The sequence below is a fragment of the Aphelocoma coerulescens genome, chromosome 4, assembly GCF_041296385.1.
Source record: "Aphelocoma coerulescens isolate FSJ_1873_10779 chromosome 4, UR_Acoe_1.0, whole genome shotgun sequence".
NCBI classification, from domain to species: Eukaryota; Metazoa; Chordata; class Aves; order Passeriformes; family Corvidae; genus Aphelocoma; species Aphelocoma coerulescens.
Window position 1 is genome coordinate 70570808 of NC_091017.1, and position 27914 is coordinate 70598721.

General features: G+C 43.0%; 3 protein-coding genes across 7 annotated transcripts in view; 1 reads left to right on the forward strand and 2 right to left on the reverse strand.

The window, feature by feature from the left end:
* Window positions 1-421: 421 nt before the first annotated feature.
* RNF4 (ring finger protein 4) lies at window positions 422-15360 on the reverse strand. 3 transcript variants are annotated; one of them, XM_069014600.1, is made up of 9 exons: window positions 15349-15360; window positions 10206-10286; window positions 9697-9860; window positions 9124-9244; window positions 8299-8378; window positions 7014-7023; window positions 5741-5906; window positions 3535-3583; window positions 422-3191 (listed from the first exon to the last, which is right to left on the reverse strand). In XM_069014600.1, exons 3-9 carry the CDS (start codon window positions 9703-9705, stop codon window positions 3042-3044), a joined length of 585 nt encoding a protein of 194 aa, XP_068870701.1. In that variant the 5' UTR covers window positions 9706-9860; window positions 10206-10286; window positions 15349-15360; the 3' UTR covers window positions 422-3041. The 3 variants fall into 3 exon arrangements, with proteins under 3 accessions (XP_068870701.1, XP_068870699.1, XP_068870700.1); XM_069014598.1 differs by lacking the exon at window positions 15349-15360 and adding an exon at window positions 15001-15333; XM_069014599.1 differs by lacking the exons at window positions 10206-10286; window positions 15349-15360 and adding an exon at window positions 15001-15333.
* Window positions 15361-15443: 83 nt separating this feature from the next.
* Window positions 15444-23135, forward strand: LOC138110012 (uncharacterized). Of its 2 annotated transcripts, XM_069014596.1 has the most exons (4): window positions 15444-17697; window positions 19079-19247; window positions 22633-22725; window positions 22936-23135. In XM_069014596.1, exons 1-2 carry the CDS (start codon window positions 16515-16517, stop codon window positions 19195-19197), a joined length of 1302 nt encoding a protein of 433 aa, XP_068870697.1. In that variant the 5' UTR covers window positions 15444-16514; the 3' UTR covers window positions 19198-19247; window positions 22633-22725; window positions 22936-23135. The 2 variants fall into 2 exon arrangements, with proteins under 2 accessions (XP_068870697.1, XP_068870698.1); XM_069014597.1 differs by lacking the exons at window positions 22633-22725; window positions 22936-23135 and adding an exon at window positions 21778-21863.
* Window positions 21769-27914, reverse strand: part of CFAP99 (cilia and flagella associated protein 99) — a 55200-nt gene continuing 49054 nt past the window's right edge. For both annotated transcript variants that reach the window (XM_069014595.1, XM_069014594.1), the window contains 2 exons: window positions 22537-22696; window positions 21769-21936 (listed from right to left, as the gene is read on the reverse strand). In XM_069014595.1, coding sequence (XP_068870696.1) covers window positions 21769-21936; window positions 22537-22696 — 328 coding nt within the window. The remainder of the gene's footprint in view (window positions 21937-22536; window positions 22697-27914) is intronic.

The window sequence follows — 27914 nt, forward strand, 5'->3', positions numbered from 1 at the left end:
TTCTTTGGAGAAAATAATCAAGTGAGCTTTAGTGTGACTTGGAAACTACACTGTGCCCAGTCCTCTCCTCAGTGTTCCTCCTTGCCCTTTCTCCAGCAGGTGCTTCACACCCAGCAGGCAATAGGACCCCCAGGGAGATGGCCCAACACCCTCCCACCCTCTTCCCTGCTCTCTCTCTGGCACTGGCTGCCGGGCTCCCCCCCCTCACGAGCCCACCTCTGCATCACCCCATTCCCCCCGCCTCGAGCAGGACTTCACCCTCTCGTCCCCACATCCCTCCTGCCCCAGGCAGCGCCTTTCTCCTTTGCCCCACACAGCACACACTGGTTCACAACCTGAAAGGCTTTGGTCTCCAGGACTTTTTTCCCCCAAATCAATGACTACAGCGCAATGAAAATAACAAGCACTTGTGATTGATCAATCCAATCATTTTATTTCCACCTGTTAAGAGAACCCTCTGCCTACCAGCAGAGTTCAACATAGATGGGCTGACAAACTTGAATACAATTAAATACAGGAAAAATTGAACTATATACAACAAGACAGACATCTACATAATATAAAGATTTTTTTCTTTACCTATGCGTTCTTGCCAATGTGAAACAATACTGGAACTCAAATATATCAGACTTTTTTTCCCTTAAAGAAAAAAGCATGTAAGGAATTTCCTATTTTTTCCCATGTACTGAGACGTAATATTTGTTTTGAGATGCACAAAATTTGTGGCACTTCACAGGGTACACAAAAGCTAAAAACTTTTTATTATAGTTTATGATATCTAAATTTTGATTAGATCTATTTATTGAGACACTAACTCTAAAGTGGTATTTACATGGAGGAAGTTGTGCAAAATCATTTAGGCTATGGCTAGTAGACTGTGAAAGATGCACGGTTAAATGACTCTCCCTCATCCTCAGTAGTAATCCCTTAAATCCTCTTCTGATCATTCCTTTCACACAGCAGCCACCCCAGGAAAAAGTCATAATTTATTGTTTCTTTGTTAAGCTACTAGGAGAAAGTAGTTTCTGTGACCCTTAAGCATCTCTACAGTTTTAAGATTGGGCGAATTAATGCTTTAAGCATCAACTCTCTGCTTTTTGGGACACAAATGCAGCCATCACTGTCACCGCACTATCCTGAGACAGCCGTAGTCCTTGCTTGTAGCTTATCTTACCCATGGGAACACACAGGAACTACGTGTGTGTAACTTTGTAGGAGTCACCCTATTGCCACAATACAGAAACTGCATATTCCTGCTAACAGCACTGAACCAAAGCTAGTCCAAACCAGGGTGGGGAAGGTACTGCATTTCTTGAGCCAGCCTTTATGTAACAAAACTTTCTATTACTATATCCAGAAACAACCTAATTAAAAAAAAAAAAAAAAATCAACTTTACTTTGGGTTGCAAGGCAGACCTTGAGACAGCTAATTTAGAAGAGCTTCTTTAATTAAAGGCTCCCGACATGGAAGAAAGCCTTGCTAACCCAAGGACAGGTTAGCAAAGACACATGCAATACCAACATCAACTAAACATCCTACAGTTGTGCTGCACCAGGGCACAGAATGGTTCTTGTAATGGTTTCTATAAGCAACCAACTGCCAAGAGGTGTCCAAGTTTAATTCTGGAGTTTTTCGTAGATGCGCCTACTGCAGCTATGGATCATAAAACACCGATTTTAATCATCTTGTCTACATAAATCTCTTTGTATCAGCTCACCTTGGATTCCAGATCAGCCTGGACATTTTAGCTGTAAGTGTGAAGTAGACATTTAGAATTCAGCCCTGAGGAAAAATGACTGGATAAGAGTGCATAAACTGGCGTATTCTGCCTTCTCAACTAGAGGAATTGTCTTTCCTAGGAGATATACCTGACTTCTTTTCTAAAACTGCATTTAAAGCAAACTGGACAACCCTCAGGGCAAAGGGAGATTAAACTTTTCTCTAAAAAGCTGTCAACATTGCTACCAAATACCTTTTAAAGCCTCCACTCAATAAAGGCAGTACAGTTATTTAATTTTCAATGCTCTTCACCAGGCTACGTCCAGTCAGGTGCCAGTGTAACAACCAGCGAGAACAGCAAAGTGAACACACTGAACTTAAAGCATTACACTGGGAACAGTTGATACAGCAAGAAGATCTGTAGGTAGTTTGGTATTCAGCTGACAAGAGGACAGCATACAGATGAATTTGCTTCTTATTCATCACCAAGAAGCCTAGAGAAGACTATACTCATTAATTATTACGAGAGTGTTACAGCACAAGTAAACCTAAGAGACCATCTCGTCATGTTAGAAAATAAATTCAGTGTTGGGATTAAAATATACAGGAATTCTTGGCAGTTAAAATAATCAAGGAATTATTTTCACATTGTACATGCTGCAATGTGTCTATGTGCTTGGGATCTCATGGAGTTCATAAAAACATCTGCATGTTCAAACCTTCTGCTCGAAACACTTGAAAGTGAAACACTTGAAACCTGCTGGTTAACAGCAGGTTACTTTATTGCATAACCTTTGTTGTCAATTTAAGACTGATTTATGAAAAAACAACCCATCAGTACAGAACTCACTCTACTTGGGCAAAGATGAAAGCAAGAAAGCAAGAGTCATGAGCTTCTTACAGGATGAAAAAAAAAAGGTGCAATGAAATTGTAAATTGCTAATCTGTTTTCTGAAAGGGAACTATTCCACACCTGTATGGGATGGTAGGAATAATTCATAGAGTAAGAAAGAACAAAATATTCACACCCCCTCATTTAAGCACTACAAAAAGTAGAAGGAAATGGATTAACTGCTTCCTTCCTGGTCTAGGCTGCTGGTCTAGTTTAGAGACAGTCATCGATGTAACATGGTAACCAGGAACATAACAAGAAGCAACTTGGACCATAAAAAAGCTGTCTAGATACGTACAAGTTGTTCTCCAAAAAACCCAGTTTTATTTGGATTTGTGCACAACCTGCTGCTCTTTAAATCTTCAGAGCACTGAAAGCATGACATTTCCCCCAAAATCCAGTTGAGTCTGTCCTGAGAAACAAAAGTACTCATATATAAATGGGATGATATTGTCTGTGAGTGAGTTTCTTCCTGCAGGTTGGGCAAGAGTTGGCATTCCTAAGGGAATCACGGAGGCACTGACTGCAGAAGACATGGCCACATTTTGTTGACACAATCAGTCGTCCACTTTGCACAATCTGGAAGAAAAACCACAACAGGCATTTGGAGTAAAGAATTCAACTTTGCTGGTCTACTGCCATCAGGCAAACAGGACTTAGAATATCTGGAATTGTCCTTTACTCTTAGAATAATAAGGAACCTGAAGATCTTTCAGTGCCATTCTGGCAAGGGTTCCTCCCTCTTCCCCCACCACCAAGAAGTGACTTGGACTGAAAAGTTACTATGAGCTTCAAGGCAAGCTCTGTGCTTCAAGCCAGCTCTCTGTAACATCCCACACTGGCCAAGTGAGTTGTGCAGCTCCCCCTCTGCCCCTTTCTCCCTCACACAGAATATAAAGGATGACAGCATGTGGATTCTTACCTCTGAGTAGACATCCATGCAAATAGGACAGCTAACAGTGCCAGACGGCCTTGTGGTACAGAGAACAGAACAAGAAAGAACATGCAGCCATTAATTCCACTGCAAATCAAGGGTTATGCACACACAAAATGTCATGTCACCATCTGAGTGCACCGACTAGCCATGATGCGTTTCTTTTCAAGATTCCTGTGTAACTTTAACTCCTCAGTTGGTGGCGTGTAATAACAAGACTGGGTCTCCCTGTACTAAAGGAAAGGTTTTCCCTAGGAGGAAGATGCAGTCAGTCACCCTGGTCTAGCACAAGAACTAACAGCACTCTCTTGCTCTGTTCTGCACTGATCTCCAACAGGCCATCAATGACAGCTCTGTAACAAAAGCACTGAGCTGTGCCTTGGAAACGAGTCATTCTAGAAAGGGAAGAGGTTGTCAGAAGTTCAAAAATCCCCTAATCTAATTTAGCAACAGCCCAGTAACACATGCATTCCAAGAACTCCTTATAAAATGTAGGTCAGGAACACACTAACACGAGGAAACACTCAAGCCCAAATTTCTCGTTCCACGGCGGAAAGACCAACCCAGTGTCTGTTACTGAGCTGTGGTTCCAGACGTGCCTCTGCTGCCTTCAGCCTCCAGGACAGCAGTACTGCACATACGTGTGGCAACAGACACAGCTCGGCTGCCTAGGGAACACGTCCCAGCCCACGTAACGAATAATATCAGCTAGCAGAAACAGAAAGAGCTTCCTGACACTTTTCTTTACAAACTCTAGTTTAAATCTTCAGAACTCTCTACCCTAAACACATGGCTTTCTTACATCACCACCCATGCTGAACCACAGTTTGTAATTTATTAATCAAACATGAATAGAAAGTTTGAGATGGCCTTTATGTCATTATCTTAGTAGAGAACACTACTAACATCTACCTCTAGTTTCACCGACAGAATTTAACTCCACTAATTCTCCGATTTTTACTCCTCAAATTCTTGAGGCAGCAGCTATAATAACACTTCAGTAACAAATTACAATTGATGATCATTTTAGAAGGATGAGGAGTTCAACACTGCAGATGGCTCTGGCAATCCCCAGCACCAGGAAGGACCCTTCTGTCAATGCTAAATGCTGCAGCACTGAGTTTTTCCAGCCTTATCTACACAGAGCAGGAAGGTGCAATCTTTAACAGAGAAGGCTGAAGGAACAAACTATTACTTTTTTGTATTATCCAGTTAGTGGTATTTATGAAGTACTTAACACCCAAAATTTAAACATCTACAACTCCAATGGCAAAATGCACTATGGATTAGAATAGCATAGAACCTTTTGGTGGCGTATTTATGACCTGGCACCCAAAAGCTACATACTCAAGTTCTCTCCTACACTGCTTTTCAGTAATCCAAAAGGCTCAAAGCACATCAGCTTCATTCAACCCTTCATTCAGTATGTCCCCCACTCTCCACAAAAAAAAGCCACTTTAAAAGAAGTTTATATCACAATTCTTATGTCCTTCAACTTGCCTAGTCACACAGACAGCTGATTTCATTTCCTTAGTCTAACACAGTGTAGCAGGATTTACTCTTTCTCTGCAGAATGGGGACTTTACTGACTCAAACAGCAAGATCCCCATCCAACATGCAAACATATCAGGGCTCCATGACATCCATGGGACAGAACAAGAATTGGCCATAAGAGCATGACCTCCAAGATCACCCTGCAAATATACCTTGGGAAGGACAGCTGCTGCTTCAAGGAAGGCAGCAACTGGCACAGTATGTAAAAAAAGCAGGGAATGCGTAAGTGTTTTTACTGGAATTTGCCAGTCTGCTGCCTGCCAGTCTTGTGATACCAAACCTCATGGACACCAACACAAGTATTTTATATCTAATGTAACTACTGGAGCTTTGTAGGAAAAGGAAATGCAATACATTATGAGCTCTGGCCTGTTACTAATCCCCACTTCCTTGCCACACCCCACACTCATCTTTAAGGCTGTATACAAAATTGTAGATCTCTTTTGAGCTGGCTTTTCATCTTAAAGTGAAAATGGTATAATTTGACTATCATGCAACATGGGATGTCATACTCATTAAAAGAGGAAACTGAGTAAGTGAAGACTTCAAAGATAAGTCAGGTGATGACAAATACTACTTAGTCCTGTCTGTCTCAAAAGAAGCACAACTCAATGTTTGCTGGGTCATGAGGCATACGTACTTTGAACTTGCAGTTTCCTCCTCCAGTGGTCCCAGTTCTCGAGACGCTTTATCAGTCACATACACATCGTTATCTCTTGTTTCATCCTCATCATCACTACTCAGTACACAGCTGTCTGACTGTCGCTGGCTTCTTAGTCTCAGATTTCTCCTTTGTCGTTGGTTCTCTGTAATTTAATTTTGTTAAGTTAGCTATACTATTACATCTCTCTCTCTCCCTGGAACTATCCTTGAAATGCAAGATTAGACCATATTCAGCTGGGTTAAAATCAATCTTGAACAAACTAGTTTCCAAATATTAAAGCTGAACATGTTCAGACATGAATATTCTGCTACATACTGACACAAAGCATTTGCTCTCTTCACCCTACAAACAGCTAAAACAACCTTAAAGATCCTCAGTGTCAAACGATCCATGTAATTACACTAGCTGTGAATCCATCTCCCCTATAAAGGGAAGATACCTCCTCTCCCAATCCTTACCGACAGAAACTGCTACAATCCTATGGTGAGGAACTGCAACAATTGCTGTGTTTCCTGGGAGAGAAAGGACTAAACTCAAGTTTATCTGTATCCATGTAAAAATAATCAAGCACTAATCAATAAAATTATATAAAAAGTAACAAAATTAAAGCCACTTCCTGCCAAGTGTTCAGCTACAACTTTCAATGCAGGCATTTTTCACTTACTCTTGCTTCATTCACAGCACAGAACAGACTACATTCTAGATAAGCAGCTGACAACCTACTAATACATCTCCAATAATGTAACCAGAACCAGGTCTGAAAGATGTAAAAGATTAACTTCTTTAGACCTGTAACTATTTTAACATCTAAAGTAAAAAAACAGTTAATACTTTGCACTACAAAATTTGAGGCATGTTAGACTAGTGAATATTATGAGCAGAAATCACTTTCTTTAGTCCCTTCACTGCAATACACGTTAAACAAACCTTCTGACATTTTTTTATTCACAACCAATATTCTAGTGCTAATTAAAATTATGGTCAGCTTGAGGCTTAAATTCTGTCTTAAGAAAATAAGTATCTAGAGGAGCTTTTGATGTATTTTACTTCATACACTTTCTACAACCTCTGATAGTGACTAACAGAGACTGGATTAATTCTCTAAGGCACTGGCCAGATGCTTTAGCAATGTTTTTGGCCCTCTGCAGTTTCAATAAATGCTGCTCAAATTCACTGGAAAAGGCAAACAGAAAATAATAATAATTACGTTTAGGAGAATTCCATTATAAATTTTAAAATGTCAACTCACCTTCAACAATCTTGCATCAATACATAAGGGAAGGGAGAGAAAAGAAAATACAATTAGGCTTTGTTGTGCACCCTTGGCGTGACATACAAACACCAGCTAAGCACAGCAATTCCAACAAAACAAGCTAAGAATGGTAGGCTATTACTCTTATTTTGATTAAGAATATTAAAAGTAGTATATTAAATGGTTCTCTGTAAACAACTATGTGGATGCTGATGGTTCTGCTCCCACTGCTCCAAAGGAGTAGAAATAGAGGCACCTTATGAACCACCTGAATCCACTCCTCCCTGCTCCCCCATTTCAGTCCCATGCTTTAGATTTCAGGCTGCAGGTGAATCTTTCCCTCTTTCTCCTCAAACAGGCCAATTCAGCCATGATGTCCACAAATGCTTCATATTATGGCAGCTGCTGAAGAAAAAAGCCTAATCCCCAACCCACTCTTGGTGGAACTGGAGCAGAGTAAACACAGGTTCTGCTGTTAAGTTTGAGGCCTTTCCTTTGCAAAGGCTCAGGAACAACCCCAGCAAGAAATACTCCCTATGCTATTCCTGTTGCTTGTTTCTGCTTGGCACAGCAGCAGTGGCATCCCAAACCTGAGGGGATAAACAACACTGTCAGCTGGATCAAAGACTATTCTAGCTTTCAAAAGAGCAGAAAAAAAAAAAAAGGTTTTTTTTAAGACTTCTTGGAATATTAAGCTGAACTTACTTGACTTACTCTTCTCTCCCTTGGCTTTTTCTTTAAATCATTAGCCTATAAGGATACTAGAAAAAATTCTTCCCCAAGCGTTGTCAAGCACTGGCAGGGGCTGCCCAGGGCAGCCCAGTGGCATTGGGTTGAAGTCACCATCCCTGGAGGTATTTCCAAGACATGTAGATGTGGTGCTTATGGACATGGCTTAGTTGTGGACTTGGCAGTGCTGGGTGAATGGCTGGACTCGATGATCTTAGAGGTCCTTTCCAACCTGAACAATTCTATGATTCTATTGTTGATATATCAAGAAGAACTTCAACTATCAACTGCATCTCTTTTTATGTTACACTACTTATGACTGATAGATATAAACTCCAGGTTCTGGAGCAAAAAGTTATTTTATACTACCCTATAAACTAACTGCAAGTGCACCTCCAGAGCAGCTTCTTTGTTATCTGTAACACAGGACCTTCATGCCCTGACAAGTCAATTCTGAGCTTAAAACTTACCCTTCAAGTCAGATTCTATCAGGCAACACAAGAGAAAACTAATTTAACTACAATATTTAGCAAGTGTGCTATTCACTTCTTACCACAACGGAATCATTGTGAGTTAGATCAACGACTACAGGATCAGAAGATTCACATGTGAGATCTACTACTTCTTCACCAGCTGAAAAACAAAGTTAGAATAAAGGTCAGAAATTGAAAAGGAGGAAAATTGCCTCCCACTGTGTAACAGCCTGAGATTCAACCATCTCCTGTCCATCTTCTCTTCGGAACAAGTCCAACATTTCACTCAAGCTTTGCCCTCAGCAATCCACAGAGAGCTTTAACAGCCCTATCTTCAGCAAGCTGCAATGCAAAAGAGCAGCTAAACTCCTCACACAGCTCTGTTGGATGACAACAGCTTGCAAATACACAGCAATAGACAATTCATCTGACACAGGAGAATGTTTATCACACAGAAAAATAACATGAATCATATAGGATATAATAATAGGATGTAACAGTATTGTGCTGTGCATGTTCCCTTGAGGGATGGGGCACAATTAATGATAAAAAGTTTTCCTTATCTTCTTCAAACTTGGGAGTTCCCAAATTTAGTTTGCCACTCTGCATAGTAGCAGCTGCTCTAATTCCTGTCTCATCTGAATAGACATCCAGATGTTCAAGCAGCTCTTGAGGACCTTTTCCTATGCAGCCCATCTATGACTAGTGGCAAATGCATTGTAGATCAGTAACAAACCAATCAGTTTTCAGTAGGCTTGTTGTTTAGCAATACCATACTAGGCAACTCCTAAAATCAGGTTTCCCGTCCCAGTAAACTGCCTAGAAACTGACAAAAACACATGTTCAGTTGGACCCAAACCCTCCAGAAGTAGTTTCTGTTCTTACCAGTTCAAAAGAAAGCTTACCACTTTCTTCAAGTTCTATTGGCTCTGCTTCTGAAGCCATTTCAGCAGTAGAAGCCACGAGCCTGTTTCTTTTTTGAGCTTGCCTAGAATTAACTGCTCCTCCGCGGCGCTTCCGTTGAGTCTAAGAGAAAACAAAGACTTAGCATTTTCTGTGCAATATTAACATAGCCCTCAACTTTGCAACACCAATGAAAGCACACAAGGATACAGAAAACACTCAGGAATGGCTGTAATATTCATCAAAAGGTGGTATGCTACCTAAACCGATCGCAGCAAGGAAAAGACATCACTCCAAATTCAGATCTCTTACCAGCTGCCTCCCCAAGAAAAAGCCTATCATCATGGTTTGCAAATGAGAAACCAGTTCACAATTTATCAGGTTTTGCTAACATTGTGAGCATTTCTGAATTACTGCTAGCATCTAGAGTGATTAAAAATCTTTACTGAACTTACATGAAGATTCAATATAGTTATGTTCCTGTGTATTAGCAACAAACTCATTAAAAAGTTTGCAGAAGTACAATGGAAAACATGTTTCAAGATTCAGGTTTGCATTTAGTAGTAAATACTTACTGTGCTCATAGTGTTTCTTGATCTAAAACCACTGAAAAAGAGGTACAAACACCAAAAAAGTAATGGCAATGAAGCTACAGCTATAATTTCCTTAGATTCCTTCAGGTAGCTCACTGACAAAAACTCCAGGTTTCTGAAGGTCAGAGGACGGTGTTCTTCCAAGCCTATCAAAGAGAAGAGAGAAGTTACCTGTCCGCAATTCTTGTACTCTCCAATACCCTCCGCTCCAAGATTCCTGTTCCTGAGTCACCAATTTCTGCCCAAAGCCAGAGGAGAGGGAAGTCCCCAAGTTCAGTATGTGAGCCTCAGACACCAGCAGCTGGGCCTGAAGCCTCAGCCATTCTTACCCATGAACTAAACACCTGAATAAGTGAGTCTGACAGCAAACTAGAAGAATATTAAGAAATCCCAGTGACACTGAACTGAAAAGCAAGTGATTGATGCTTGAGGCAGTATCTGTAAGCAAGAATCAGTGGGAATTGTGTCATAAGCAGCCATCTTCAGAGAACCTAAAACTCCAGATGAACAGCTCTCTTCTGCAATCCATCTCCAGATTCCAACAGCTGGGAGCCAAACAGCTTGAGAGGAATCTAAAGCAAGTGAGCAGACAAATTTCAGTTTCAAAATACTTGCTGATGTGCAGGAGAAGACGAGTTCACTGTAGCTGCTCTGTTACCTGCACATGTGCACGCCCAGCCACCTGCCAAGGGGGAGAGGTGAAAAGCATAAAGGCAGCTCGGAGTAACTGACAGGGTACTGAAGGTCCCATCTTAGAGCCTGGCTGTGGTACAATTACCACGTGTCCAACACAGTGCGGAGCTGGGGGTGGCCACGAGGGGATGCGGTGGAGGGACCAGGAAAATAACAACTATGTTAAACAAGAACTGCTGAACTGTCTTCCAGAGCTGACTAGTTTTTGCCACGAAGGTCAGCACACACGCTGCAGCCTACTCCCAGATGAGGAAACGTGAACATGCAGTGGCATAGAACAGCCTTCAATTAAAGGAAACTTGACTGAACTTTTTCCGCTTCAACTTACTCCATTTCTTAAATCACTTTCTTAAAAGACCCACTAACACTGAACTGTGGTATTATTAAAACAAAACATGCTTGAGAAAAATGCTTACACTGAATTTGGTACTTATTACTAAGCCCAAAGATATATTCATGTATAGTTTTAAGCAGCACAATACACCACTCATCAATTTTCTCACAGTTTTTCATTTTAAAACTGGCTCAAAAGCCAAAATGAAAGTCAATATGCCTTTTTTTTTTTTTTTTCCCCCCAGTTGAACTACATATGCCAGACTGAATGCTCAGTGAGTCCACAGGCACAACAGATCTCATGTTTGGAACTGTTATGGATAACACCCTCTCCCACTGTTTTTAGGAATCGAAACTGACATGTTCAGTTTTTCTGGTAGATAAGAAATAGTCTTACGTTGTCACCTGGGATGTTGAAGACTCAGGCTCAGAGCTTGCTAACAGAGAAAGCCAACTGACTGCAGTCTCTTGCTTCCTCAATGCAGGACTCACCTATGCAATCATTTCCATAACATTCTGTGTCCACATAATGAGAATTCTCTTTGAACACTTCATCCCACTGTTCTGAAGGTCTAGATTTCATTTCACTTGTTAAGAAAGAAAGCTTCTCTGTGAGCCTTACCAACATTCTTGTGAAGATCCTATTTTACTCACTTTACTGAGTTTCTGGGATAAGGCATGAGAACTTTTAAAACAAGATAATGCCTAATGGTGCAGTCATCCAAAAACCCAACCAAACAAAACCAAAAAGAACAGAGAGACTGTTCTGTGAGCACATTTTCTAGGTGTTCAAGTTCCTAATTTCATATGACTATTATTCATGGGCTTGGAGGTTTTAGGAGACATGGGGAAGAGGGAGGGGAGAGAAGAGACACAGCATAAGGAATGAGGGATAAGGGCAAGGGAGAGAACCATCCCCAAACCTTACACATCTGCTCTTTCAAAATAATTGCTTCAAGACAAGTTACCATCTTCACTGACCAGCTACAAATGAGACAAAAAATTACTTAGGTAAAGCAGTTTTCTGCACACAGCAAGAGGATGAATAAGACTGAGCAACACATGAGGTATATTAAAATGTTAGGCCATTAGATTCCTTATAAGTTTTATTTCATCAAGGAAGCCAAGAGACATTTTTCTTGATTCTCCTCAGATACTGAATTGGAAAAAATACCTGGACATTAGAAAGCTGGGAAATGTTTGTTGGTGCACACTCCTGAGAAATATACAGAAATGAACTTTATATAAGCTTATTTTAAATTATAAGTTGTTAGAACTGTTTTTAAATAGAACCTTTCAGAACAACCTGATCCATTGACATATCTGCACTGCTGAAAGACAGCAAAAGATAAGCCTATTGTATTCATCAGGCAGCATGGGTTCGAATGTAAAAGACCCAGAAGGTTTCACAAGACCTGGTGCTTTTCAGACTTAACACTGAATACAACCCAGTGCAACAGTTTGTTGACCAAGTATCTTTAGAAAGCGTTAAAAAACGCGGGGGGAACACCTGTGGTGACTCCAAACAAAAAATGTTGCACAGATTTTCTTTGGCTATGAGTGGTTTAAATGCCAAAGAAGAACTGTAACAGAAGACAAAATGAAGCCATCCAACCAACCAACTTAAATTTTAAAGTTATGGTGAAAACTGAAGTAACACACAACAGAAGACATGGTAAGATCATCCTACCCACTTTAAATACTCACCCACTTCTTTACCCAGATACCAAGAAACAGATTATTTACAGGATTACTAGGAAATGTCTCAGAGGATCTAGTGTCAGCCCTCAACTGCAGTAGAGGACAGAAGCACGTTGTGACCTAAGTGACAGAGCACACCGTTGCTATTCAGATGGTTTAATGTTCAGAATGTTAGAACATTGACAGTTGGCTTTCTTTATAATTAAAGCAGAGAGTGAATACAAGGCACAAATGTTCCAGCTGCCTATGGCTCAAATCTAAACCTCTTCAGAAGCTGCTTCTGAAGAATTAAGTTGAAAATAGATACCCACAGGGAAGCTCATCACTGTAAAACTACCTCAAATCATCACAGGCAGGTTCATCAGTATCAAAATGACTCATCTCAGGAGAGTCCTGTTTACTAAGAAAATCAGACTGCTGGAATTAATTAAGACTATGGAAGGAGTCTTGTGATCCAGCAACATTTTTGTTGTGTAAGAACAAATCTTTTCTGTGGGGCTATAGATTTCCACATTACTGGCTTACTTGGGAAACCTCATTGAACATCAACTGCCCGAATGTTCTGAAAACAAAGCAGAGCTTAATTTCTTAAATACACCACAGATGAAGTTTAGCAATGTACAAGAACAGAGGTATAGACATTGCCATGTTAAGAGACACACTCATCAGGAAGAACTTCTTAAAAATCTTCAAAACTGCAGGACCACTTAATTTAATAACAAAATTTGTTACACAGGACTGGACAGCCCAAGTTAAATGATAAGCCCTATAATGCTCTTCTTCCAGCAGTCACTATGAAACCACCCAGCACCAAGACTCCCAGGAGTGCATAATAAAAGGAATTACTACAACAACTTCCCCCCACCACAGACAGCCAGTGACCTCACTCACAGCTTCAGCTGCAGTTATCTGTGAGACTTATAGCAAGATGCATTCAGACATCAATTCAAAATTCTAAAATTATGACTTTTTAAAAAGTAAGACTTCTCTTTGTGTAAAGACTTAGCAGATCAACTTAGCAAGCCAATAAATACTTCTAACTTTACAGACGTTTTATTGCTTCACTGCAGGATGGTACAGTACCAGAAAAGGCCACTCCCCTTCCTGTCATACTCAGAATTCTGCACATGCAGTTATTGTTCCTAAGCAGCGTTGATCTCATAGCAAATAGCATTTCAAAAACTACAAGTACCACCTTTTCGCTGTACTTGAGAAAAAAAGGTCAAGCTATTTAAATTAAGAATGTTTACACTAGGAGTGGTAACGACTGCTATTAATCATTTAAGTCTCTTGTTTTTTCCTCTACAAAAAAGTCAACATTTTCACCGACTTCAAGCTGAGCTAATTAAACATGTTTGAATTACCACTCAAAACCAATTGATTCTCTAGAATACTAAAAACTTTTCTTGCACCACTCTCAAAACAAATTTTTGGTCTCCCACATGAATGGAGGCAAACTGTCTGAAGCAAGAGATAGATGTTTTCCCTGTGTCTCACTAACACAAACAAGACTTAAGTTCGCATTCATCCTAAACATGACAAATACACTGAAGTACCTACTTAAAGAAATATCAATCCAAACATTGGGAATGTGCAAAGCACAGCTGACAACACCGTTATATGCCGAATTTGTCAAAATGTGATATCCCACGCCTTTAAGACTTTGCTTCTAATTTCTACTCCAGATGTCTCTTTGTACCCCTAACAACAGGAAATACTGTATCAAAGATGCATCTGCATAACAAGATTTTTGTCCTCAGAAGATGCATATACCAGTCCCAGAGTGCTAGTCTCAATTTTTTTTAACAACAGAACACACGAATCTTTTACGCTTTTAAAGCTTCCTATCCTGTATTTCCAATACCTTTAAAGATACTCTCATTTTCTCAAATGCACTACACCAACTTCAGTGAGAAAAGAAACTGAGTCTGTGTTACCCGAATTAGGTAAAACGTTCCCATAGTAAAAGAGCTTGGTGAGAGGCACCATAAAAAGAGTAAAGATGAGAGATAACCAGCTTACCACAGAGATACACCAGTATGCCTGCTCTAAGCAGACAGCTACATCTACAGACAAATATGACATGTTCACGAATAACCTAAAAACCCAAAACAGTTCTAAAAACAACCAAAAAATCCCCCAAACCCACCAGAGGAACAAAACAACACACCAAACCTTTTCATCGGCCATATATACTATTTCAGACACAGCAAAGAAAAAGGGACACTAGCCAGAAGAAAAGCTCCTCATTGCTCTTACTTGCACAACTTTCTTTGAGAGACGCCACAACTCACTTTCAATAGTCCCAAAAACCAAATACAGAAGAACGAAAAAAAAAAAAAAAAAAAAAAAAGTTGAGTCTTTCCACATCCTGTAATTAAGTACAGGTGCGGGCTGAGGTAGGAAAGGAACACTCCCCCCACTCCTGCTGTCACACAAAATGGGAGGGGAGAGCAACAACTTCATGCAGCTACATCCACCGAGCCCCGGCTGTTCCTCCGGAGAAGAGGCTCGTCTTCCTTGGAAGACAGGGCAGGACTGGCCGTAGCCCAGCCGTACCTGTACCCTGGCGCTGCGGCCGCCCGCCGGGCAGGGCAGGGCAGAAGCGGCGGGGCCGCCCCGCGAGCCGGGCGGCGGCGGAGCCGGCCCCGGAGCACCCGGCCGGGCCGGGGAGGGCGGACCCGCCATGCGGCTCTCGGCGGGGGCTGCGGGGGACCCCCTCAGACAGGGCGGCACCCGGGAAAGGGGGTCGGGCACCGTCCTCAGGCCGGAGCGGGGGCGGCGCCGGCCCAGCCCCGCGCACTGGCAGGAACGGCCGCATCTCCTCCGCTCCCCCCACTGCGGCCGGGGACGGCTGCTTCCGCTTCCCCTTCCCTTCCTCCTTCTCTTCCCATTCCCCTCCCTCACCTGCCGCCCCGGACCCTCAGGCAAGCGGGAGGGACGGGCCCAGTAGCGCCGCTCCCCCCGGCCGAGCCCCCGGCCCGCCGCGCTCACCTCAGAGCCGGCCGGCAGCGGCGCACGGCAGCGCCCGCCCCCACGCGCCCACCATTGGCGGAGCCGCGGGCTTGCGCCTCGCCGAGTGGCCGGCGCGCACGTCATTCAGACGGCGGTGAGAGGGCGGCCTCGCCTCCTCGGGTGCCGCGCGGCGCTCAGGGAGTTGTAGTTCCGCGCGGGCTGCGGCCTGTGCGGGGCTCTCGGGGCCCGCTGCCTCCTCTCGCCGCTCCTCGGGAAAGATCTCCTGGTCCTCGGGTTAGTTCGGCCCTGACAGATCCTGAAAGGAGCGGCCGAAGCCAGACCATGCTTTTGCTGTCTTCTCCGGAGCTGTTGTACCTGAAGGTGGAGTGCGTGTGAGCTCTAGGGTGGTGTCCCCCCGCAGCCCGTCCGTCTTCTGGAAACGTTTCACAGAACCTCAGAATCACGGAATCAATTAGGTCGGAAAAGACCTTTGAGATCATCAAATCCAACCTAGACTGAACACCACCATCTCAACCAGAGTGTTATAAAGTGCTCATGCAGAAGAAGCAATTAATGGAATGCTATGTGGTGGTTACTGCATATTGCAACAAGCCAAGTCAGCCTGATCCAGTTCCTTCAGAAACATTGTGCAGCTTTTATACCAAGAGCGAAAAACAACACCATATATGGAAGACCACCAGGGGTTCCTGAAGACCCTCAAGAGGCGTTTCTGAGGCTCACTGAGCAAACCCAGGCAACTTCATATCTAAGACTTTTCTGATTAATGTATACACCAACAGTAGAAGGAAGATAATAAACTAATAGAGGGCATCCAAAGGAGTGTGACTGTATTGGTTTGGCACGGCCTGGTTTTAGGGTAGCAGGGGGGCCACAAAAATGGCTTCTGTGAGGAAGCTGCTGGAAGCTTCCCACCATGTCTGGCAGAGCCAACGTCTGATGGCTCTGAAGATGGACATGCTGCTGGCCAAAACTGGGCCAATGAGAGATGTTGGTAGTGCCTCTGTGATGACGTATTTAAGAAGAAAATCAAAACAAAGTCACAAGATTTTGGATTCGAGTCAGAGAAGAGGAGGTAAGAACATGTGAGGGACAAGAACATGGTGACGCCAAGGTCAGTGAAGGAGGGGCAGGAGGTGCTCCAGATGCCGAAGCAGAGATTGCTCTGCAGGCTGTGGTGCAGACCATGGCAAAGCAGCTGTGCCCCTGCAGCCCGTGGGGATCCACGGGGGATGCAGAGATCCACCCGCAGACCATGGGGATCCACGGGGGATGCAGAGATCCACCCGCAGACCATGGCAAAGCAGCTGTGCCCCTGCAGCCCATGGGGATCCACGGGGGATGCAGAGATCCACCCGCAGACCATGGCAAAGCAGCTGTGCCCCTGCAGCCCATGGGGATCCACGGGGGATGCAGAGATCCACCCGCAGACCATGGCAAAGCAGCTGTGCCCCTGCAGCCCGTGGGGATCCACGGGGGATGCAGAGATCCACCCGCAGACCATGGCAAAGCAGCTGTGCCCCTGCAGCCCATGGGGATCCACGGGGGATGCAGAGATCCACCCGCAGACCATGGCAAAGCAGCTGTGCCCCTGCAGCCCGTGGGGATCCACGGGGGATGCAGAGATCCACCCGCAGACCATGGGGATCCACGGGGGATGCAGAGATCCACCCGCAGACCATGGCAAAGCAGCTGTGCCCCTGCAGCCCATGGGGATCCACGGGGGATGCAGAGATCCACCCGCAGACCATGGCAAAGCAGCTGTGCCCCTGCAGCCCATGGGGATCCACGGGGGATGCAGAGATCCACCCGCAGACCATGGCAAAGCAGCTGTGCCCCTGCAGCCCGTGGGGATCCACGGGGGATGCAGAGATCCACCCGCAGACCATGGCAAAGCAGCTGTGCCCCTGCAGCCCATGGGGATCCACGGGGGATGCAGAGATCCACCCGCAGCCCGTGGGGAGGTGCCCGTGCCGGAGCGGGTGGATGCCTGGAGGAGGCTGGGATCCAGTGGAAGACGCAGTAGAGAGAGAGGGCCCTGCTTCCAGGCTGGAGCAGCCTGTCCTTGGAGGACTGCACCCTGTGGAAAGAGAGCCCCAGCACAGCAGTTCTGGGAGGGCTGTGTGCCTGTGGGAGGGGCTCAGGCTGCAGCAGGGGCGGTGTGGCTGCTGCTCCTGAGAATGGACCCACGCCGGGAAGTTCAGGAGAACTGTCTCCCGTGGGAGGGACCCCACGGCCTCACAGGGGAAGACTCCTCTGCCGGAGCAGCGGAAGGAAGTCTCGGTGAAACCCCCGTGCCCTGTCTCCCTACACTGTCGGTGGGAAGGAGGGAGAGGCTGGGGGTGGAAGGTGTTCTAAAGGCTTGTTTTACTTCTCATTATCCTCCTCTGATTCTCTTAGTAATAAATTCACATCCCAACTGAAGTTGAGCCTGTTTCGCCCTTGAAGTGTTTCTCCCGGTCCTTATCTCACTCATGAATCGTCTGTTAATTTTTTTTCCTTTTCCCTCTGCCCAGCTGTGGCAGGAGAGGGTGAGCGAGTGGCTCTCGTGGGTGCCTGGTGTTGGGTCAGTGTCAAACCACGACAGCGACAAAGATGGTGAAGGGCCTTGAGAGGAAGCTGTATGAGGAGCAGCTGAGGGCACCCGGTCTGTTCAGCCTGGACGAGACTGAGGAGAGCCTTCACTGCAGGGGGTCGGGAGGGAATATAAGGTCCCGAGTACTCAGCCTATGGGAAAGGGGCCAGGGACCACCCTCGGCCGGGAAAGGGTATAAAATGTAGCCACTTTGTTGGAGGGTGTGTGTGCGTTCGGCTCTGGGGGAGGGAGACACACACCGGCTCGGGTTAATCGTTACTAAGAAACAGTTTTCTTTTGCTTCGACGACTTTGTCCTCATATAATGGTATCTAAAAGTTAGTTTATTTCTAAAGTTAGTTTATTTCTAACCGTCCTGTGCAGGGCCAGGAGTTGGACTCAATGATCCTTGTGGATCCCTTCCAACTCAGTGATCTGTGATCCCTGGCTAATAAATATGCATATCATCCTGAGGCAGACATGCATGTTAGGCCAAGTTGCCATCCGGTGCCGTAAGAAAGTACTGCCTGCTTCTTAATACTACATTGGTATTAAGGAGTTTTATTTGTGATTTTTGGTGTCAAGACCATGGCCATGTCCAGTCTTTCCTTAAACACCTCTAGGGATGGTGACTCCACCACCTCCTTGGGAAGTCCGTTCCGATAGCTAATCACCCTTTCTGTAAAGAAATTATTTTTCTCAGTGTGTTTCCAAAAAACTGAGTAAAATTCATCAGAGCAATCAGTGTGGGAGATTGTTACTCTTGGAACAATTACTCCAGATCCAATGTCTAACTCATAAACACTTGCAGAGGTGTTTCAAGGCCCTCACCTCACTATCAAAAAGGGTTTTCCCCAACAGCTTTACCTTCATGCAATGAGCATCTGTCCTCTGGATTCTTACCACTCTCTGCCTGGCAATTGGGCTGTTTGTATATGAGCTGGTAGCTTTCCCTGGTGACTTGTCTTCCCTTCTTCTCCTCTGGATGAGTAGTGCTGGAGATTTGTACTAGGTATTTTTTTTCCTTGCCATCCCTACATAACCATCTCTATGTCTTTTATTTAAATAATAAAACATCTGTGTTCTTTAGGGCAGGTTGGATTACCTGGCATGGCAGTCACTGAGCGTGGGCTTTCCCTCATTCCTGAGGCTGATGTGGAAGAGGGAGCCAAATGCCACCAAGCAGTGACTGTGTTACGTGAGTGGTGAGCACCATGTCCAGTGCCTGTCACATGGCAAAACCCCCTGGTCTTCCTCAGGTAATCTGGGCCTTGTTACACCTCCTTACACTGTAGTGGCATGTGAAGGCTTCTATGGTATGGCTGTTTGCGCTGACACGAGAGACCTCTGGAATGTTCCGCTTCCAGCACTATGAATGTTTCCTTATGAGTCTGTCACTATGATCAGATAGGTGCAACCTCTGATTTTGTTACTCTTGTTTTTGATGCATGATTTCAGAGTCAGCCTTGTTCACTCAGGCTCCTCTGCTTGACTGCAAATGGTGTAACAAATGTGTAAATGAATGACTCATGAATTATTATACCTGTGTTTCCATGAAGCAAGTGTAGAGGCATTGCTCACTCAATTATCTGTGTGTGGCTGTACCAGGTTGGTGGATGGTCCCTGCCACAGGCACCAGCTGAGGCAGCAAGTCTCAATGAGCTGTGTGGCTTTACAGCTCACCTGGCTCCAGTGGCATTGCAGCTGCTTTCGTAACACAAGGCTAACAGGTCCCACCAGACCTTTGATGGCTCTGCATCGATCACCTCAGGTTTCCACGTATCACACAGGAATACTAGAGAATGTGCTCTAGAAGCCAGTGGCAGAGTGGTTCTGGGTAGGATCTGCTGTGTCCAGCATCAAGCTACACATATTTGTCATGAGGAAGGTGGTATTTTTTATGTTATTCTGCATATTCTGTTGCAAGACCTGCCATCACTGAAAAATCAATAGGCTAATATTGATACAAAAATACCAATATAGGAATAAATTGGTATTTTCTTCAAAACACATTTTTCTACATTCCTCAAAACATTGATTCTGAAGATGACTTTATGCATCAGATCCCAAAGTAGCAATAGGGCTACTTGTGACCTCTGAAGGAAAAAATTCCACATCTGGATTACTGAGATTCCACTATTCCTCAGTCCTTTCATTAGAAAGCAAAGAAAATATGGAGAAGGAAATAATTCTGAATCAGCTTGATTGCAATTCAGTAAGAATTTTGAAAACTTGGTCCAAAATCACAGGGGAAGAAGTCTGCAGTATGATGGGGTTTTGAAATTTCCCTGACCTCCATATCTGCTTAATGATGCCTTTTTTTTAATTCTTTTAATTCTTATGAAAAAGTTTAAGAAGAACTGTTCAGCCATGCAATATCCTAGACCATGAGTGTCAGCTGTTAATTGCTGGCTTCTGGAAAATTGAGGTGTAAGAGTCACCACTTAGCTTTGTTGCTCTGGAACACAGTGCAAAAGAATGCTGAACAACCACAAAGGAAGACAAACTCCCTGCCGCCAAGGGTTTTTCATTTAAAGATATTACAATACCCTACTGGATATGGTATCAAAGTTCCCTTTTCTTTTCCCTTTGTAGTTCTGCTTCTATGATTCCTTCCTTTCACTCTGTTCCTTAACTCTTGCTATGGAGCATAAGCCCTACCTGCATGGCCTTTGTGGACTACTAGAGCATTTACGTGGAGTGAAAATTACAGCACATTTTATCAGCTTGCAGGTTGTGGAAGTGATCTTCACAGCTAGATGGCAACAAAAGAATTCCATTAGACCTCCTTCAATAACGAGTGAGAAATGCAATGTTGTGAGAACATTAGAAGCAGCTGCCTCACTCTAATGTCAGTGACAGTCTCCTTCAATTTAAATATTTGCAATAGCCATAATTAAACACTTAGTAATTGGCACTGAGTTAAAACAGAAATACATTACGTAGTCTTACTGCTGCAGACTTTAATTCCGATTTATATCCTCCTTGGTTTTGTGCCTGGATAAGTTTTGTGATTTAAAGGCTGTTTTACACAGTGTAGAAATTGTCACAGAGGGTAAATGATCTTCTAGGTGAGTAACAGAATTTTGACTTTTTCTGGAAGCAGCTCCCTAAAGAGATCAATGTTATGTTCTCCTTCCACTGTTTAAAGATTGAAGACATTTGCATCTGCAAATAGAGGCACGGTCTGCCTGGGTCACTGAATCTAGACTGGCTCCTGGATGCTTTCACATCATCTAAACCTTGTAAACAGTTTTCCCCTCATCCTCTAAAACAGCATTGAAACTGGCAATCTTCTTACATGGTTAGTCCTGTTAGAAGACGTGCTAGGAACTTGGGTTGGCCCTGCCTTCTGAAAAGATGCATGTGTAAACAAATGTTCCTTGGCATTTGCCCTCATCTTTTTCTTTTGGAAAAATGAGCATAGCAAACCATGGCATAGTATACAAAACCAGAAATACAGGTCTCGACATTCTTACCCAGATATTTGCCATTATTCTGTAGGAGCTCTGATGATAAAGTTTCAGTTTCTTAAAGCTTTTGATTCTAGCAGAAAAAAATCATTATATAATTAACCATTATATCATTATAAAATAACATAAATTATATTAAACCCCTTGCCCACCCCTCACCCCCCCCCCATTTTTATTCTATTGTGCCTGTAAGACCCACATTTTTCTAACCATACTGTAAAGGTGAAATAAGGAATAAAACTCAACCTTGTAGTAAATAGGTACACTGGGATATTTCCAGCAGGCCTGAATTTGTTCCATATGTATTTTATTTTAGATCAGAGCGCAATACACAGGCTTTGGCTCCACTTCTTGCTGCTGCAATGAGCTCCCTTTTCTGAGCTGCTTCTCTGTCCATGAAGCCATGCTGAAGGATTCTGAACTGTCTTTCCCGACTCTCTTCCAGTTCTTTCCAATGGTTCCATTGGAAAGAATCCTGCAGGAAAGACACAGAGATGATCAGACTGCAGGTGATACAGTGGTTCTCTTTAGAGAATATACTGAACTTCTATTTGATAATCCTGCTGGCTGACAACATGGTTTGTTTGCTAACAATTGGGAAACTTGTTAACATCAAACCTAGCATGATGAATAGAAAGGTAAGCGGAATGGGTTGCCCAGTTTAGGATGACTTAAACACTGCTGCAACTCTCCACAAAACCATGGGAATGATGAACTGTAACATGCCTTGGGTGAGAGCAGGGGTGAGCATCCCAGTTTGGTGTGATAGGAAAGCTGGGAAAGACAAGAGTTGGAGAGGGGGTAAGATGCTGTCTTGATGGGGTGTGTGGTGGTAAGAGTGGGAAGGCAGGTGTTGAATGGATGAGCCCTGCTCTGTGGTAGCAGAATGTGTGATAAAAAGGTGAGGTCAAGGCCATGGCTGAGAAATTGTGCCTATGCAGGAGGCAGGGTGTTGCTATTGCCAGCCATGTATGGCACCATCTGCCTCTGCCCCCTTGCCAGTGCTGGCAATTGAGCAAAGGTCTGTGAACAGCAGGTCTATTGCAGAGCTTTTCTCCTTATGTAATAACCAGACCTTGTTTGACACGATTCTGGTTTTCTGGGGGATAATCTTTAAGAGTCCTTCTTGCTTTTTACGCTCCATTGTTTTTTCTGCAATCTTCTTCTGCAGGTTTAAAATGCGTTCATCTTTCATGGGCCTTTCACCAGACTGGGACTTTTTCTTTTCTTCTTGCCTGAAAAGTCAAAAAGATACAATGAGAAGGTAAAATAATATCATCCCACAGAATAAGTCCATGTGAGCACATATTACCTTGGTAATGATGAATTTGCTCTTGCTTCTGAGAACCAGCTAGACTCATATTATATAAATCGTATATTTAAATCATATATCTTTAATGTGATACTCACAACTTGCCTCTTGTTGTTTACAGAACAGCATTACTAAACTGTATAGGATATTTTTTTCCCACAGGATGCCATGATGACAATATCTGGAGTATTTCAAGCCTGACATGACATTCTTTAGAAAAAAATAAAGTGCAAAACCTGGAATGATACCGCAGCTCTTTGCTTGTGCAAACTATGGAGTTTTCCTTATGTGATCATTAGTATTCATCTTGATTGCTGTATTCCTTGGCAAATAAAAGATATTCTTTTCTGTGTAATCCCAATGCCCAGATACAGAATCAATGGTATGGTGATGTATTAATTAAGGTTAGCTGCTCTGTGTGAACATAAATTGATAGCAACATGTGCAGCATAAAATTAAGGCATAACAGAGAGGTTATTTCATAGCCTTCCTTTTTCCTTCTCTTCTATTGTTACCACTTTTCTTTCCTCTGGAATTTACATTTTAGCTGGTTTTGCATACTTTCACCCAATTGGCACAATTTACTCACAACTTCTCCATGTAGGTTACACCATGTTACATAGTGACTCACTTAATATCCAACTTTCTCTTTTATTCAACATTGACTTCGAATTTAGCTTAGTAAGATCAAATTGTAGAGTTAATATTATGTCATGAGAAGCTGTGATTCTCTGGCCAGATTTAGAAGTAAAGGAAGTGTCAGATCCTCCAAGGAATGCACACAATTGTATAGCCATGTTAGATCTGCTAGGTACAGCTGGCAAAGTTAGTTTTATAAAAGGTCTTTTATGTTTCAGTGGTGCAACATTACAATTGCTTTTATTGGAAACCAGATAAAGACTCCAAATGGCCCAGAGTAGAGTGCACCAGGGCACTGTCCAGCTGATCTTGTAGCTGTCATTCTGCCAGTGGCAGGACAAGTTTCACAGACAAGTTTCCTTTTGAAAAGAAATGTTTTACAACTGAACTCTTTCCTTATATCTTGGGTGTTTTCAGTATAAGACACACTCTTCTCAAGAATCTGGCAGATGAGGAAGAAGGAAGGAGTTCCTTCTGATTCTAAACCCATCAATTTGCCTTTAAAAAGTGTCTGTATAAGAATCCAAGGATCCAAACACTTTTGTCATCTTGGGAGAGATGGCTTTTGCCCACCTTGTTAGCTTTATCTTTGCTTATAGGAAACTCGGTGGCAGCAGGTTTCCTTCAGTGCAGCCATTCCAGGCTAGAGATCCCCAAATCCTCAGGAACTAGATGAAGGGGAAATATGACCTATGTTACATTCTGAAATGTGACTGTGAACTCTGAATAAGGGATGCAGTTAAGCTTGGCTTCTCATCTCCAATTGCTTTCCTGAGACACTTCCGGAACCTCTCTGCTCCTTGTGGCATGCTATCTGGTTAGGATAACATTTCCTTATCCTCTTTGAGACTGTGATATACTCTGCTACACCGAGAATAATTTTTAACACTGTACTGTAAATCTAAAAATTGTGTACTATCACTTAATCTAATTGAGGACATGCGTTATTTCTACTTGCACTGTATCAAGGTGTTGCATTCCAAAGGATATAGGAGAATATAACAGTAAGGTTTTAAGTAAATACTTGATGTTTAAATCTTGTCAGTTGGAATAAACAACAAAACCTTTCCTTACATGCAAATTCAGATTCTTGTAAATACAATTAAAGGAAATATGTCAAGAGGTTTAACATCATGAAGGAGCAGCAGCTGCTTCTGTATTAACATTGTAAATAGTTGCTTATTCCCAGAGTAATATTCATTCCTCTTCTACATGTAGTCTTGTGTCAGTCATCTACACTATTCCAAAAAGCTTCCAATCCCATAGTTTTTCACATGCTACACCGTATCATAACAGAAATTCCAAGAGGGGAAGGAATGAAAAAAGGAATTTTAAAGTTCTGGTTTTCTGTGGTCAGTTGAGAACTTTGAGGACTCAGGATAGAAAAACCTCTTATGATCTCTGTCACCTCATATCATGTATTTCCTAAGGAAGTAAGGTAACAGCCAGTCAGAATGGACTAGTACATAGAAAAATCCTCTCTAGATCAATAGAAAATTATGTGACAATTGATGAAAATTCTTCTCAGCTATATTTAAAAAATGGGGAATTTGAAGATTTGCACAGAGGTTTCCTCCTATAATCTATATTTGGCTCTTCATTTACATTTTCAAACTCCAGTTTTGCATCAAAAATATAAAGAGGTAGATGTATGACAGCTCTTAACTGACTCAATACTTGTAGGAGGTGGAGCAAAAATGACCACTTGGCCATTCTAGGCACCAAAATATCAAGCAGGTAGGACTGCATTTATAAGCTCAGCTTACAAAAAGGAGTCTTGTGCAAAAAACACAAATATTTTTTAATAGCAGAATTACTTATAGTGCAATAAACATTTTTTTTAATTTTCTCATAGTCTCAGTGAGTAGGACTGTCTGTACTTCACAGTACCTTGCCTCTTTCTGTCCATATAATTCTAAGTTACTGCAGTTAGCAAGGTGAATGTATCTAACTGTTAACAATTCACTGTTAAGGCAGTCACTATTTTGACATATAAGAACACTACACTATAAGACTGATTACTATTTTGTACTAATGTGAGTAATTTAAGCACTCAAAATCTGACTCCCTCCCAAAACAATTAACTTATTAGGCACCTAATTTTAGGTGGGGAAGTGATTGTTATTCATAACAGTATTCTCCTTATTTGAAGTAAAAATTTTGAAGCTGTATAATCAAAGTTCAGTCACTGAATCACAGAATGGCTGAGTCTGGAAGGGACCTCTGGGGGTTATCTTGACCACTCCCATCTGTTTAAGCAGAGCCACCTTGAGCTGGTTGCCCAGGTCTTTGTCCAGATGGCTTTTGAACACCTTCAAGGATGGAAACTCCACAGCCTCTCTGGACAACCTGTGCCAATACTTGATCATCTTCACAGTAAAAAGTGTTTCCTGATACTCCTCTTGTCATCTTAATTGTCACCACTGAGAAAAGCCTGGCTTTGTTTTTTTTACAGCATCTCTTCTCATCTTCATGTTTCTGATCTGTCATTGCTGTTAAATTTCCCCCTTCTGTTTCAATGATAGTGAAGAACTCCTCATTTCCTCCTCTTCCTTCTTCTCTTTCTCCTCCTTTTCCTCCTTTGGCTGCCTTCACACTATGCCCACCCTTTCCCAGTTCAGGCCAAGAGAGAGGGGTTACACTCCTCTCAGTGTGTGTGGTCAGTGCCCCTTCTCAGGGAGGGGTTTGAGCACTGGCAGTGGCAGGGAGAGAAAGGAGTGCTTTGCCATCTTAGCAAACACACCATCATTGCTGAGAGCACCATCAGTGCTGAGAGCCCAGCGTGCTACACCATTACCCCAGTGTGAGATGGGGAAGTCGGGAACTTTTGAGCTCTGGGAGTCTGTACACCTTCCTCACATACAAGGAAGTCAAGGAGGATTAGTGCCACTCTCCTCTGACAGAACCTTAGGGGAACCTAAGGCATCATTCAAGTACACAAGTGTGGGATATGCCCAGCCCTTGCCCTGGAGGGATCTCTGCTGAGACAAGATATTTCGCAATCGCCCAGCAGGATTCCTTGAAAAGGCAACCACTTTGGTCATGGCAAGGAAAGGTGGACCCACAATCCTTTGGGAGACCCTATGCAGATCTTTCTGTAACCCATTGGTCTGTCCCAGACCCTCTGTAACCCATTGGTCCCCCACTGATCCCCTGTATCTCTATAAAAGGAAGCCCCCAGGCTCTGTGGGGAGAGAGAGCTTGTCCCTGGCTTTCCCCTTCGCCGGAGGGAACCAACAATAAAGCTACCTTCGTGTGGAACCAGCCACAAGGGCCTTCTCGTCTCTCTCTGGTCTGGTTTGGCCTGGAGGTGCCCTGCAGAGCTGAGCTGGAATCACGAGCTGATAATCACTAAAGAGCTGACAGCCTCTGCAAGGGCCCCTCTGCCAGCAGCTGAGGGAAGACACCGGACCTCGGGAAGGCGATCCCTTTTGGGACCATCTCTCCGGACCGGTCACCTCTTCCTGGGTCAGAGCCGCTGACCCCACCACCAGCTGTAATACACAAGCATGTCGCTTGAGTACATTAGCATGTGTTCAAACACACAGAAATCTGCTGGTGCTCGAAAAAGCTGAGAACAGAATTGCCTGTCCACTTCAATGACAGTGCTGATTTTCAAACTGAGTGAAATTCTAGCAGTTAAAGGGACATCCTGCATATATACCATCCTGCAAGCACTCACAAAGCCACTGCTGTGATGGATGTCATGGCTTGCAGTCTATTAAAGGCCAATGTCTCTGTAATTTTTCATGTTCTATTTCCTATTTTGTTTAATATAGTTCATTATATGCTTGCACAATGTGCTTCTTTTGTGTAGATGTATGTCTGTAAATGATATTGAAAGGAGCCTGCTTAGTAAGTTAGAGATTAAACTCTAGCTGTCACCAAAGCAGGTTTGTTCAGAAGTTTAGCTGCCATACTTTAGCTGATTAGCAGTAGCCTTCAATATATGCAATTTAAGATCTAACATGTAATTTTATACTGATGCATAAGGCTAACTTATGAGTACCATTGGTAAGATTTGCTATTCTATCCCTATAATGATGAATCAATTCTGTAAACATAAAAATTTTACATCTCCTGTGCAACATATCAAGAATAGAACCCAAACAATTAATCACTCACACTGATTTGAGAGGTATTTTATGATTCAAGGTCTGCAAATAAGGTTTAATACACAGAGCCCATAGTTTCTATAGAAAGAAATAAAAACTGCATGGAAGTGTCTAACATTTGTAAATGCCGTGGCCAGCATGCCATATTTCTGCATTAACAGAAATAACACCAGAGATTTGGATTCTGGATGAAAATGCATGAAATACACTCCCAAAGAACAACATTTTTGGTATACTATGATGATGCCTTTTTATAGGAGTTACTTCCAAGTTACACACATAAATTGCCTAGGAACTATGAAAGGAAAATGTCTTCTAACATCTATAATGAAACATTGTATTTCTTCATTTAGAAAGCAAACAGGGCTCCATTAAAATTACTGTATA